This window comes from Paecilomyces variotii, assembly GCF_004022145.1.
Source record: "Paecilomyces variotii strain CBS 101075 chromosome Unknown C8Q69scaffold_1, whole genome shotgun sequence".
Lineage (NCBI taxonomy): Eukaryota > Fungi > Ascomycota > Eurotiomycetes > Eurotiales > Thermoascaceae > Paecilomyces > Paecilomyces variotii.
Window position 1 is genome coordinate 3807195 of NW_021167140.1, and position 14292 is coordinate 3821486.

Genomic DNA, 14292 nt, shown 5'->3' on the forward strand with positions numbered 1-14292 from the left:
GGATACTACTTTCTTACCGATGTGATTAATATGCCAATTAAATAAAAATAATCATCCGATAAAAGGAGGGGGGAATAATGATGATAATGATAATCTCTCCGTCTTACAAGTCCCTCCATCTGTTCCCGTTCCCGATTTGTCTACCCCCTCCCTTAGCCATACAACCCTTCTAACTGACTACTAAGTACTGTAAGTACCTACTTACTGACCACCACTAATAATAACATCGCAGTGAATATCTGTATCACACAACATCATAGAGGACCCCTACCCCCCCGGCCAAAAAAAAAATAAATAAATAAATAAAACGAATATAGTGTAATTTCCAAACCACCCTATATACCCCGCCACGAGAAAACGACCTATCTATCTATCCCACTTCGCACGAAGTATCATAGTTGTGATTGATGTACTACATATGTACATACATGTATGTACAACATCCTCCATGGGCCCATCCCACACTCATCCAAATCTACATAACCTTTAACATACCATAGACTCCTCCAACACCAACAGCAAGCATATCCCATCCCATCCCATCCATATCCTCCCTCCCTACCTAGACCCAGTACTAAATTAATAATAACACCTCATCCCTAACTAAATCTCTCGTAATCCCGCCTCCCCCCCCCTCTCCCTTCTCATCTCATCTCAGACTCTTCTTCATTACGTCGCGCCAGCCAGAAACACATACACGTGCTGAGATAACCGTGCATGCAGGGTCCCATATCCCTATCCTATCCTAAAAGCCTAATTGGTCCAGTCCAGGAACAACGAAGCGGTTTAACTAATGCATGTGCTATTGTATTTAGCAAGTAATATAACTAAACCTACTTTAGGTATTTAGGAGGGGTCTTAGGCCCAGCGCTAAGGGACGGGATAGGTCGGATATCTTACGCTGTGCGTTCGGAATAGGATGGTGGGAGATATCGTGACGAGCAGGAGGGGGGATGGGATGGGATGGGATGAGTGACACCAGTTTTTGACTAGTACTCTAGTATAGTAATTGTCTAATGGAGTTAACTCTGACCGGGACGCTGGGGTTGTTGCTAGAATGGGTAGGTGGGCGCTTGGATGGGTGGTTACGACTGCGGGGTTTATCCTACTTGACGACGATGGAGGGGTATGGAATTGCTTTTTTTTCTTTTCAGAGGAACTTGTTTTGGAAAATAAAAAAAGGTAAAAAGGTCTAATTGTAAGTTGATAGGTTGGTAAGTTGGTCCGCTATGTATGTACATCCGTTTCCACGCAGAGAGAGACCCTGGCCTAGAGGAGAGGTAAACGCGACGTACGCGTGGAAAGAGACAGAACAAAGGAGAGATGGCCAATCGGGCAAGTAGTAAGGAAAGAGACAGGATCGAAGAAAATAACAAAGTGGTATCATCGAGAAAGGAAACAAACTGTAGACTCGACGGATCCCAGAAATAACTCGAGATAGGTTTCCCCACGGAACATGTTGACTCCGGTAAGAGCAGATAAGACACGAGAGCGCAGACCCGACCCAGAAAGGAATGTGAGAGAACGCAGCATGGGCGCCAACAGAACCCCGGGAGTGCGATAGAGACACGCCGACGAGCGATGAGAAAAGAACTAAAAACCAGTGGTATATTAGACGAAATGAGTTCGCCAGAAACGAAAAAATCACGCAGCCAAATCCAAAGAGATTCAGAAGATGCAATGTTGCCGAAAGAAAAGAACAAAAAGCGCCTGCCTTGCGGCAGGTATCTGGTGTATCAATGCAATGTCGAAGTGAAATCGAATCGCAGAAAAGTGTTGTCAACTTCCCCTCGTCCTCCCCTGATAAGCAATGTATCAAAAACTTTTTTGGCGCACTGCTGTGCGCCCTCCGTGAGAAGGTCATAATTCAAATCATCTAAGCAGTCGACGGTCTGCGGAGGATACCATCACAGTTGGCATCAAACCGCATGTTCCATAAACGAACACTGTTCATCAATTTCTCCGTGTTTTCCAGCTCGCGATCGCGACCAAAGATCGTATCGACAAACTCGCAGCCAGCATTCCGACCCATCGACATGGGTCCCTTGCCACCTTCGCGCTTGGCAGCCTTCCACATAAAATGTTCACAGGACTTCAGCAACCGTTCGAACCGAGCCCAGAGTCGCGCACCACTCTTGATGAAGTCCTCCACCATCTCACGGGCGTCTGGGCGATAGATCCGGTCGACGCATTCCTCAGCTCTCTTCATCTTGCCCGCCAACTTGATCAACAACAGCCATAGATCACCTGCCACTTCTGCCATGGGCGTTGCAGCTCCGAGATGAAACACCGTCCAGTCGTAAATCCATTTGCCTAGCGAGTTGGCGTCAAAGACACTACCAAGCAGGATGATTGGCTCTTCCGTCGGATCCCAGTTCTTAGTGGAATAGCCTGGCGGGATCCCTTTCCTGCGCGCGTCTTCCTCTGTTGCCTTGGGTGGCGATTTGGAGCTAGCAGATGGTTTAGGCTTCTGTGGAGTGCGTGTCGACGTGGATGCGCGGCGGGCCCGTGACCGTCTCGGCGTGTCCGTCTCGTCGAAAACGGGAACCTGATAAGTGTAATAATGATCAGTGGCTGGTCTTGGCTTGCCTGTAGACGAAGAGTATCGATAAGACTGGTAGTAGTCATCGTCGTCGTCGTCCGTCTCAGGGTCATAGTAACCCCGAGACGGACGGGCCCCGGAGGGCTCGACATAGACGTATTCCCGCGCATCGTCGGTCACATCCACAAAGATGGACCGCTTCTGCGAACGCGACGGACGGACCTCATCGTAGTAGTCACAGCCATAGAATGGCCGGGTGCCCGACGTCGAGAACCGACGCGGTGCACACTTCGTCCTCTTGCCACCGAAACTAGCACTTACATGTTCGTGCTTGCGCGGCGGCGTCGCATATTCTGGCATCGCCTCATAGTGACTTTGCGACTGATACCCCGAGAACCATCCTGCCGACTCCCTGGGCCCGGCGTAACTAGCCTTGCGGTTGTGTCGTTTCGACGGTCCGCGCGGGGAGGCGTGCGGGCTGGCGTACTGGGACGAGTAGTAGACGTAGTGAGGAGAGGTTGGCGGCGAGGTCGTGTATTCGTAAGCAGACCACCCGGGAGGTGGACTGGAATAGTGATACATTATCGACGGAATGGCATGAGATCCGAGCAGTGAATTCTTCTTCTCCGACTCTGTGGATGAGAGACTCTTTTTTGGCGCGACCGCTGGGAAAGAGGATGAAAACCCAGAGAGCAACGAGAAAAGAGGAAGAAAAGGAAAAAAAAATCAAACAAACACCCCAGATGTATGTATATAGTGTACAGGATATCGCTCAGATCGCAGAAAGAATAGCGCGAAAGACGGAATCAAATCGAAGAAAGGCAAAGGCGAGCCGTCACCGTGGCACAGCCTTCAATCGAATAAAGAGAAAGGGTTGGGCGTCGGTGAGGTGAGCGTGCATTTGAGCTTCTGTCGACGAGACGCGACGAAGGTGAGGATTGGGATGATCCCAGTGACGGAATTCGAACCCCAAACCGCGCGAGTGGCGAGAATATGCTTTCCTTCAGAGGAATCCTGAGGAATTATTATTGAGCAGGTTCCCGGACGCGACGCCAGAAACCAAGCCAGAGGGATCAGTTGGTTGGTTGATATGTATTTATATTAATATATCTGATGGTTGTTTGTAGAGAGCGAAACCCAGAGGTTGGGGTTTGGGGCTAGAGTGTGACGGGGAAAAGAGCAGAAGTTCAACCGTGGGCGGCGAGCGGGAGTCTACCAAGTTTTGTAGGAGTGCGAGGGGGGCGCTTTTTGGCTCGGTTGGCCCGCGCTGGTTGTGGCGTCCAAGAAGTCTCTTTTTTTTTCCCTTTTCTTTTCCTTCTTGGACCCTCCAGGCGTTCCCCCTAGCTTGGGCTCGACAATCCAGTCCAGTCGGGCTCCAACAGGCTCTTAGCGAACCGCCACAGGGGAGGACGACGCTGATTATTCCCCTGTCACTCTCGCTGAACACGTTTTTTTCTTCTTCCGCTGCGCAATCCCGGTCTCGGGCCCGGGGTGGAGAGAGGCTACTGGGGATAGTTATGGTAGTCCTTCAGGGATTATTTATTCTGTCCTGCCACCCTTTTTTATTTTTCCCACCCGTTTGTGTGGAATGTGTGAAGGCAGCAGGGCAATGAGTACTCAAACGGAGGAATACTACTCATCATGATAACTGAAGCAGCAGAGAGGAGTCATCGCAAGGCTGGTCAGGTCCTGTTCGAACGTATCGTATCCTCTGGCCTGATCGGTTGGCCTTTCTGGTCGGGCATCATGGCTACCCGCCCGCTTGCCAACAAGGGTCTGCGGCACACGACACAGAGTCATAATAGAATGATCTTCATCGTGTTGAATAATAATGTCTAACGGTACTGCCTTTTTGCTTTGCTTGGGACTCGAACGGAGAAAATGCGTTTGCCCTATGGGGATGCCATATTCTGCTTTGGATGGACAGCAGGAAACAGTCGTGCTGCGCCCGTATGGCGGCGAATTGATGGAAGGCGGCTTATCAAACCGCACATTGGGCGTAATGATCAGTTAGATTGGCAATAAACAGCGTCAGAAGGCCGATGGCTGTCCAGAACTAGGCATCTGCGATCGAACCATGTCGCATCTCCAGCGCCCGGGATCGGTGTGGACGAGGTCTAGTTAGTAGTTACTCTACATTGCTAATTATCCCCGGATCACATTGTTCGATGCGGTGACTCACCCACCGTTTCACCCGGTAGTTTGAGGAAGAAAAGCCCCCTCTCTGCCTATACTGCTGTAAGTAATCCATCGACTCCAGCTGCTATGTTTCTCGGAGGAATGGTGGTGTAGAAGCGCCCCTATCTCCGTCGTTGACGCCGATGGGTTCACGGAATATAGACCTGGTGTAGCGGTAGTACAAAGACCATCCGCGAATCAGTATGATTCCTCACATCGGTAGTCAGCTGCCTAGACTTGTGCGACACAGGCTTTACATTCTAGAGGTCTTCGATCTCAGCACAAGCATTCCCCCGGTCGAAGGCTTCAGCGGTTCTTGCGTACATTTCATACAAACCACACAGCCCTACACCCACCGACTGGAAGCGGAATCAGCCCTCATAGGTTCGAGTCTACGGCTGACGGTGACATCGACAGACATCCCAGATGGATATAAGGCTGCAGGAACTGAAGAGGTTTTTTTCTCGAAGCATCTGCGTCAGAGACATTGTGAGTATCACTGGTGAAGAGGCAACCCGCACCCTGCCCTAACTACCCACTGGCCCCTATCGATCTGCATAGTTGAGTATATCAAAAGATATTATCGAATCAACAGTTTCCCCCAACAATACACCGATCGGCAGCTCTGTTCAGGTCCAGGCTTCCATCAGGAGAAATTCTCCCGTTCAGCCGCGTCATCGCAGCGTCTCCATTAATGCGCTGCCTCAACGGGCAAACAGCCAAGGTGATGCTCAAAAGACATATCTCGTTTGAGACACGAATCTAGATGCTGGGTGCTATTTCGACAATCAAGGGAGCTTGTACGGATGATATTTTCTTTCAACAAGCAACAGCCCACGCTCAGGGTAAGCAAGCAATGTCGACGCGCCTGTTGGTTTGGCATATTGTAGAAAGCAGCTGAATATGGGAAGAACTCCTAGTTAGATAACTAACTAATAACTACCTGCGCCTATCGATTAATAATCGCCACCCTGTGGCTTTGCAACCGCTGACCTCTCAGGTTCTCGGTTCTTTTGTGCCAAAATATCGGTTCTCAACGTGGGGAATCGTCCAGAGAGAATCACCGGCAGAGCCCGAGAGATTCAGCATGCCACGAGACGTGCTACATAGTTAGTACGTAGTATCTAAGACAGTAGCAATTCGTTATGTATGGATAACCTTCGCCTACTGGGCCAGTGCCCTAAGCCGGGGCCCACGGGTATCCAGTGCGTTTAGTCTACTCGCCTATCTCCAGCCTCCACTGAACGTTTGATTGCGGATTCTGATATTTGACACACAAAACGCATTTCCTACGCGAGACTCGTCTCCGCATATCTACATATTTGATCCGCTCTGGCAAGGCAATGTCGGTTTGCCTGTGTCTCATCCATTTCCCACATGAGACATGATTGATGCGATATCGGCTGTTGTGCCTTGACCGCTGGCCGTGCGATGCTGAGTATTGTCGAAACTAATAATCTGTCGCCAGGGCGGCCAGCAGACCGCAACTTGGAGTCAAACCAGTCAAAGAGGTAGGAGCTCGTATGGCTCGGGGGATATACTGCAGACATGCTCTAGCCAGCGCGACGAACAGATCGTACAGTTGGCTAGACCCGAGACTATCTGGATCATGACGCTCTTCGTGCATAGCCTGGACCAGCGGGGACTCCTTTGGTCGTTTGCACCGGAGAGAACTGTATATCCGTATCTACGAGACATTGCCTGCTGCGACAGCCCCGGGGATCTCCACTTAATAGGTAGCAAAACAAACTGCCGCACTGAGTATGGAGTCTCTCTTCGCCTTACAAACAGGAGCGCTCTGGCCGTGCCCTGCCTTATGTGAGATGACCTTGCCATTAACTACTACACCTGATAATAATGTCTATCATCTGATATTGAGTTTGACGTCAAATTTCCTGCAAAGTAATTACCTAATCTGTAATCAGTAATAACTAGTTAGTTATAACTTAACTACTCGCCTGGCGCTGTGCGAAGCCCGGGGTGGTCTGCTCATCCGGCCCCAAATGCACATCTGGAGGCAGCGCAGTGGATGGAAGAATCACTATACGTAGTTGAGCTTCTGGCGTTGTTCTTGTCAGAAGATACGCCCTGCATGGTAGTATCCCAACATCTTTCGGCCCCTCACAAAAGCCATTCTCCTTGTCATCCATGATGCCTGATCCCCGTCAGCGATTTGCCTTGCGCCCGTAGTGCTCAGGAACGGCTCCCGGGCGCCTCGTCGACAAGTCAACTTCTAGCATTGGTAGTTCGTTATTGATTTACTTTTGCTCCGGTAGGACACTCGATTGGCCGATACATTTTCGATCTCATCTTGGCCAACCATGGATATGGATCAATGCCAATGGATAACGGGTGAGCTTTGTCCCATCCATGGTTATTTGGTCTTTTAGTTTCGCGCGGGTAAGGACGCTGCATTCCGCGCGATGCGGTGGAGAAAAAAGACATCTGACATATCCTATCCAGTTTTATTATCCACCAACAACAAGCATATCGAACGGAACCGTTGTTGCGGGCGGCCCCTAGTTAACTAGTCTGTCCTACCAGCCAAGTATGAGCGGTGTCTTGATGCCACCCCCCTTGCTGTGCTGCCTCAGCAGACAGCAGCGTTTGCGCTGTTCGTGCATATCTAGATAGAGGAAATCGAAGATGCAGTTTCCCGTCTGCATGCTGTCTACAGTAGGAAGAAAGGAGAATCCAATACGCGACTAGTTCTCTCTGTGTTTTGCGCTGGTTCCAAATTCCCGTCAAATGCCAATACTAATGATCATAATCATAATCACAATTATATCCTGGATCGAATTATTATTCTCTCCATTTTCTTGTCCGATGGCCCACCGTAATCTCCCCTATACTTGCTTTATCTAGCCCCTTTTTTTCCACGCTTCCATTCCACATGCAGGGAAGAATCGAACCTCAGCCACGATCACATAGCAGGGTTATACCATGTTCAAAGGAAAATATGGCCATGCGTATGCTACCCTCCTTGGTTTACCATCATTCTTCTGCTTACTGCATATCATATTATATTTTTGACGATTCCAACGCTGGGGCCAACAATGTCTGTGTGCGACGGTCTGCTCAGCCCTTACCCTTAGCCCTTATCTAAATACCCTGTGCCCTGAAACAAGGCTTATCTATCTAGAATGCTCGACTAACCTAGTCTGTCTGTCTATTTTTTATTTTGATTTGAGTTTAGTAAGGCTATTTTAGAACATGGCCTTTCGTTGACGGAGCCTTTCGTGGGATGGCCATTATTATCATCATGATTCATGGCTGGGCTATGTTCTAAACTTCCAAGGCTTCCTGCATGGTGATACTTTTGTTAGAATGCACAGCCGTGGGCTGGCTGTCTAGCTGCCTTAGTTGCCTTAGCTCTAGGGCCCAGAAGTCCAACCATAATAAAGATCCATCCCAAACGCTTACCAGGAAGATAATAATAATAATAATACATAACAGGTTGAAGACAGCTTAAAGGCTTAGTCTAGAGTCTTCGCGGGCCGCAACGGGATGGACGTTGAGTCGTCAATCTAGCAGACTGCCTTCTTCTTCTTCCCCGCTGCTGGGCGTTCACGCTGCATACTCCAGTCAAAAAGAAGAAAACGAGAAAACGAACGTGAACCCCTCTTTTACTTTTACCCTTTTGGTCTATCAATCCATCTCGACCCCTCTCGCTCGCCTTCCCCGGATGGTAATGATTATTATTAACTTAGTATGGAATTTACTACTATGTAATAGGATCAGTCCAGCAACAAGAGATAGATAGTTATTATTGTTGCCCAATAGAGACTCTCGTCACCCAAGTCTCGAGCGCGTTTTCTACTCACTTTAACTGCTAACAATAAATAGCCTCTTCTAGAAACATGACAGCGACCAATCACGACCTATATCTATGTCCATCATGCTGCTTCATCTTTTTCCATCCCCTTTCTTCTCATACGACACACTCCAAAACGTGCCTGCATGGTCATCATAACTAGTAGATGGCGTCTGGTGGTAGTAGCAAGTGAGTGAGTGTAGTGAGCGTGTGGAGTTTGAAGGGAGAGAGTGTAACCGCCGAATGAGCGCCAGCCACGCTAAGTAACTAGGTCGATCCGCTTTCTTGGTTTCGGGAGTCTCGAGAACTTGAACAAGGCGTTAGGCTGCGTTTCCGTCAGGTTGTCATGCTGAGACTACTCTAATGGGTTGCAGATTCCCCTCCTTTTTTCTTTTCTTTTCTTTATGGCGATGTTGAAGCGTTGTGGAGAGGTTTTTACGCGCCTGAGTGGGCTGGAGTCGGTCGGTCGCTATGGTAATTCCTGCAAGAAATGGTGATTAACAAGGCAGCGCTATCTGACGATAGTAGTAATACTACCAGTAGTAAGAGTCTGGTTCGTTTCGCATACTTAGTCTCTCTGTATGGATATGGTGATTCTAGAAGGCAGATGATAATGGTGCATGATCGATGTTGCGCATTGGATTGGGTATCTATCTATCAGGCTGTCTTATCCTTTTCTTTGCATGACTTGAAGAATGCAAAAATAAGGTCTAGACTTTTTTATTATCCGCAATAGAGATTATTACTATAAACTATCTATCCTGATCGATCGTTATCGATCGACTCTTGATTGTGACTATTGTCATTCTCTCCGCGCATAATTTCAAGAAGCAAATTGATTAATCAATTATATAGTTACGTTATAACTAGTGGTGTAGATATGGCTCATAATTCCTTCTTCTGCTACTACCAAACGCCCGATCTAGTCATCTTCGAAAGCTCTTGCAGTTTTCCTTCCTTGTCTCCAAATCATTAAGTTACTACTACAGGTCTCGAGAGGACAATCATGCAATATATTACAAAATCACCTATTCATCACCTCCTTCATGGAGACAAAATATCCCTACGCTGTATCTGTGCCGTAGTGATCTATTGGATTGGATCTTTCTTGGCTTGGATAATAATATATGCACGTACAGTACATACATACATCAGGATAAACTCACATCGGACAAGAAGACGCACACCATGCCCCTAACTAATTAAGTAAGTACTATACACATCCACATGAAATAGAACCTCCAACCTGGAAAGTGCACTTCCCATTCAACAAACCGAAAAAGAAAAATCTTATCTCCATCTTTCATCCTCCCCAAACGAAACGCAAAATCAATTTACAACACAACCAGATCGGGCCGAAGGCAAGGCCCAATCCCAATTTCAATCCTTCCTGCAGACGTGAAATCTGCAGTCTTGGCCCTGCTTAGTTTGTTTTACTATCGCTCCCTCCAACCACCATCTAGAGAGAAAGTAAGGCGTGAGGGAGGGGTAGAGCTTATCGATTTGTTATCCAACCCTGGATGGATGGAGGGTATGCATGGCGATATGGAAGTATGTGGATGTGTTGTACTGCATTTATGTATGTGTGTATGTATGTGATGTTGATGTATACCGTGGCTTGTTGAGATGGGATAGTTGGGATGTTGGTAGTGCTGTTGGTATGTAAGTTGTGTTCATTGTTGAAGATAAGAAATCTCTTTTTGTGAATGGATAGATCATTCGCCATGGCGAGATATGCGTCTTGCTTAGAGCGGGATAAATTGCCTCGAGGTGGTCTATTATTACATCAGTACTCCTAGAAAGTAGTCTGAAACTAAGGAAATATAGGTAAAGTAATATCGGGCGCCGGTTGTGTCTCTCTTGGGTGAGCGTTGATAGTTTATTTGGTTTTGTCTTAAACAGATACTTTTGCAGGTTTATGTATGCACGTGGACAGAGTCTGTAAACCCAAGTCATTAATTCCTAGATCCTCTTGTAGAGTGGAATATGTATGATCCCTCGTCCATTGTTAGGTATTACATTAAACCCAAAAAACCTAACACCTCGATCCGTGTGATAACCACGTTGACCCCATAAGACAGATCGTAGGTCTGTTTAATAAAACTCTCATGTCAAGCCGTATAATATAGCCACCAAAGACGCAAATGTATGTACCTATACGACAATATACTCTCCATCCAAACCTTCACTCTCGATTACCTTGCGCCATCGAAAACCAGCGCCACTGCCGGGCGCGTATACATTGTGTGTCGTAGCTGAAGACATTCCATCTTCAGACGTGATGATCGAATCAGATATGTAGTCTCCGGAAAAACTCTTCTCGGCAGCGGTGGTGGTGTCAGCGTTTTTGCGTCTCGTGACTTCGCCATTGCCATTAGGGCTTCGCGCCCATATTTTCTCCAAAAGCTCCAGACACGAGATATTGTTGAAGAATCCAGAGTCCTTCTGTATATCCTTGCAGCGTTGTCTGATGAGTGTGCGATGCGTCTCAAAGATGCATTCAGAGCCGGTGATAAAAAGCGGCCAGAGCAGATAGACATCTGAGCGAACGGCAGAAATATAGTGTAAAGCCGAAAGGACGAGACTCTGAATACGCGGATGATCAGATGGCAGATCTGGGAATGCAAGTCTCTCCGTGTATAGGAGAGCAGAATAGCGGAAGGACTCGGAGATGTTGGACAGATCCGTAAGATTGTCAGGAGCCACAAGGCACTGGGACAGTGGCGACGATGGTGGTGAGATGTAGCTATGTGCTGGGAGGATTGGCACCTGCACATGAGAGACGGAGGGCATCCTCTGTGTACTCTGTATATCAAGTCGCCATGATTCCAGGGCCTGCCTTACAGCATGCCACTCGGTCCAGAATCTAGTATGCATTCCTGTCGCGTCGACGTCTTCTGGATTCGAAGTCATTTGCAACGGTGCTTGTTCGATGGGAGAAAAGAGAGATGTGAGAATGTCATTGGAGATGGCCGGTGGTGGGGTGTAATGGATCATAGACGGTGGGAGAGTGACAGTAACAGGCGCACTCTCCACTGAAGAACGAAACTCCACAGGCTTGTTCTGACTTAGGAGATTCAGACGACCAAGACTGCCGATTATTTTGAACAAACGGCCATCGCAGCCCGCTAGATTCTCGAGTGCCCATTCTTCGTTCGAAGAGGCAGCTGTATCCAGGTAGTCGCCCTGCAGCTGTCCTTCGCGGTTATTGATCGTTGCAGTCATAGCATCGAACCACGTAAACATCCTAGTATACCATTTACCCTCTTCCGATTCTCCAGTGAGGCTGCGGCTCCTCAAAGCCAACAATTTCTTCACTCCTGCAAATTGCGTCTGGAACTTTGCCACTCCGGTTTCGCATATATGGAACAGACACAGAATCAGGAGAGTAGCGAGTACCGAATCACTGAGCCTTAAGACGGGGTCAGATAGTTGCGCATTCAAAGATTTGATTGCCATTCCTTTGTGATACAGCTCTTCCTTTGTCAGCTCATCGGGGTCGGCGACGCCATATTGTTGTGAGAACATCCCGTCTGTCAAAGCCCGATGCGCCAAGGACGATCTCCGAGCCGGCAGTGTACGCTCCGTAGAGGATATTTTTCGATCCCGTCTCTGTCTCATGTTACTGGCTGATAACGCAGCAACTGCATGTTGCAATGCCATGCTGTCTTGAGCCAGTCGTAGGATATGCACGCGGTATGGGTTTGTGGGGCTATCAAATGCCACTATGACGGGGGCAATAACTTCCAAGTAGTAGCTCATTAAGTACCTGATTCTAGGCGTACTGCCAACCGACTGATCAAGCAATAGCTGTGGTAGAGAGCTGGGAAGTGATGCATCCAGGGACATATGGAAACTGACCGCCTGGTCGGGATAGAGACTATATCTTCTGTAAGCGCTCTCCGCATCAACCTCGTCCATGCTGCCTGTCTCACTGGACAGACCAGATGGAGACCATTGCGGAGACAAGGAAGAACTCGCACCGCTCCCTGGAAGGGCCTGTGTATTATTGCCACTAACGCGAAGTATAGGAGGGGCTCCACGTATCCATTGATGGCGGATTGAGTCATTGGATGTCAGAGGAGGGCCACCAGCATACCCTCCTACTTTGACTCCTGCAGTAGGCAACGGTGACTGACTGAGATCATTGATTCCCCAGCCTGGATCGGATGGAACTGATGTTGGATTATTATAAATTGCAAGGGATCCTCCGTTGAATCCTGTATTAACCTGGTATGACGGTGTATTCGAGGTGGATGGTGCACTCGAGACTTCTCGGTTCCAGCCTGCTGGATCGGAGATATTTGCATATGCACCAGTATTCCCCGCAGACCGGGGCCATTGGTAGGCCGATGTATTCGCTGTAAGAGTGCCAGCTTGGAACGTAGAGGAAATCGGAGACGGCTGCGCGCTCTGTCGTTTTCTGACCTTGTTCTCATCGTCCTGAGCAGCCGAACTGCGCCGTTTCTGAGGAGCAACTGGCTGCCCTCCCGATACTGGAAGAGACAATCCCCGAAGCTTTCCTCTGCTCGCCACTCCTACACCCCAAGTCAAGGTTGTTTTATATCCCGAGCAATCCCGGCCCAAGTCTAGACACTGAGAGCAATATGGCCGCCGCCTATCGCATTTCGCGCCTCTGCTCGCACACGTGAAACAATCATCTGCTGCGCCGCCTCCCACTGTTCTCTTGCGGCGTTTACGGGGAGCTGTCGCGGATGCAGAGTCTGCCTTCGCTTTTGGCGCTCCATCTTTCTTGGGATCGCTGGCGGCCATTGTCGTTGCACTGGTGGCCGCGGTCAGTCGGCTCGAGCGTTGGAATGCGGAGTCGAGAAGCGCTTATCGCAGTGGTCCATCGAAGTCAACCAAGGCAAAGAACGCTGTACAGATCAATTAATTCAAGCGTCTGATGGCAGACGCGTCAGGACCACCAGAATGAACAATTTCCAATATAGATAAATGGCGAGAGATCATTATCCCACGAGCTTGCGGTCCTCAACGGAGGCGAAAGAGGAAGATGGGCACGGGCAGGTGGTCGCTTTTGGTGCTGATAAGCGGAGAAGCGCTTTGGACCGATCAGATCACTGGAACGGGCTGTGCGAAGCCCCGTGGATCTCTCCAAATCCCCACGAAGCGAGAGAACCGGCCCAGAGCCAGTTCGTTCTGCTCTATCTACTTAACTATCTATCATATCTTTGATCGCTCTTGTTCGCAACTTAGTCGTGACGATAATTCTCTTACGTGACGGATACCTACGGCGCTCTCTGCCCTGTTGCTGGCGCACTCTCTTCATCCCACGCTACGATGAAGAGCGCATACTCTACATTGATGGTGTCATCGAGTCGAATCATCACCATCTTCTGCCCATAGTTAACTAACTACCTATTTGCCTTAACGTTAGCCGTGGTCGATATCGCTCTGGGCGCTGCTTGGTGCACGGGCATCAATCTCCCCAGTTCTCTATCGCTCTAGCCTACAGCCTGACTCTGTTCTTCGGTCAATTACATTACGGCGGCATGATCCCGATAATAAAAGATTCAATCCGTCGAAACCTTCACCACGAGAGAGCGAATCCCATAGCACTGTGGCAGTCATAGTGGATGTTCCCGGACGCTAGAACCGGCCCCAGAGAACGGTTGAAGCCGCGGCATCTCATCTGCCACGAGGATAATGATGATCTTAACTATCCCTAGGATTAAGGTCGGCAATCTCCACGCGGAAGATGCCGATTAAGCGTGCAGATAGATACAGCTGAGATACA

At 48.8% G+C, this 14292-nt stretch overlaps 2 protein-coding genes across 2 annotated transcripts; both read right to left on the reverse strand.

The window, feature by feature from the left end:
- Window positions 1-1876: 1876 nt before the first annotated feature.
- C8Q69DRAFT_441148 (hypothetical protein) lies at window positions 1877-3124 on the reverse strand (the record flags this gene model as incomplete). Its single annotated transcript, XM_028628723.1, has 1 exon — window positions 1877-3124. One exon carries the CDS (start codon window positions 3122-3124, stop codon window positions 1877-1879), a length of 1248 nt encoding a protein of 415 aa, XP_028489747.1.
- A 7337-nt stretch (window positions 3125-10461) lies between these two features.
- Window positions 10462-13657, reverse strand: C8Q69DRAFT_453667 (fungal-specific transcription factor domain-containing protein). The gene has a single exon (XM_028629647.1). It carries the CDS (start codon window positions 13305-13307, stop codon window positions 10689-10691), a length of 2619 nt encoding a protein of 872 aa, XP_028489748.1. The 5' UTR covers window positions 13308-13657; the 3' UTR covers window positions 10462-10688.
- Between the last annotated feature and the right edge of the window lie 635 nt (window positions 13658-14292).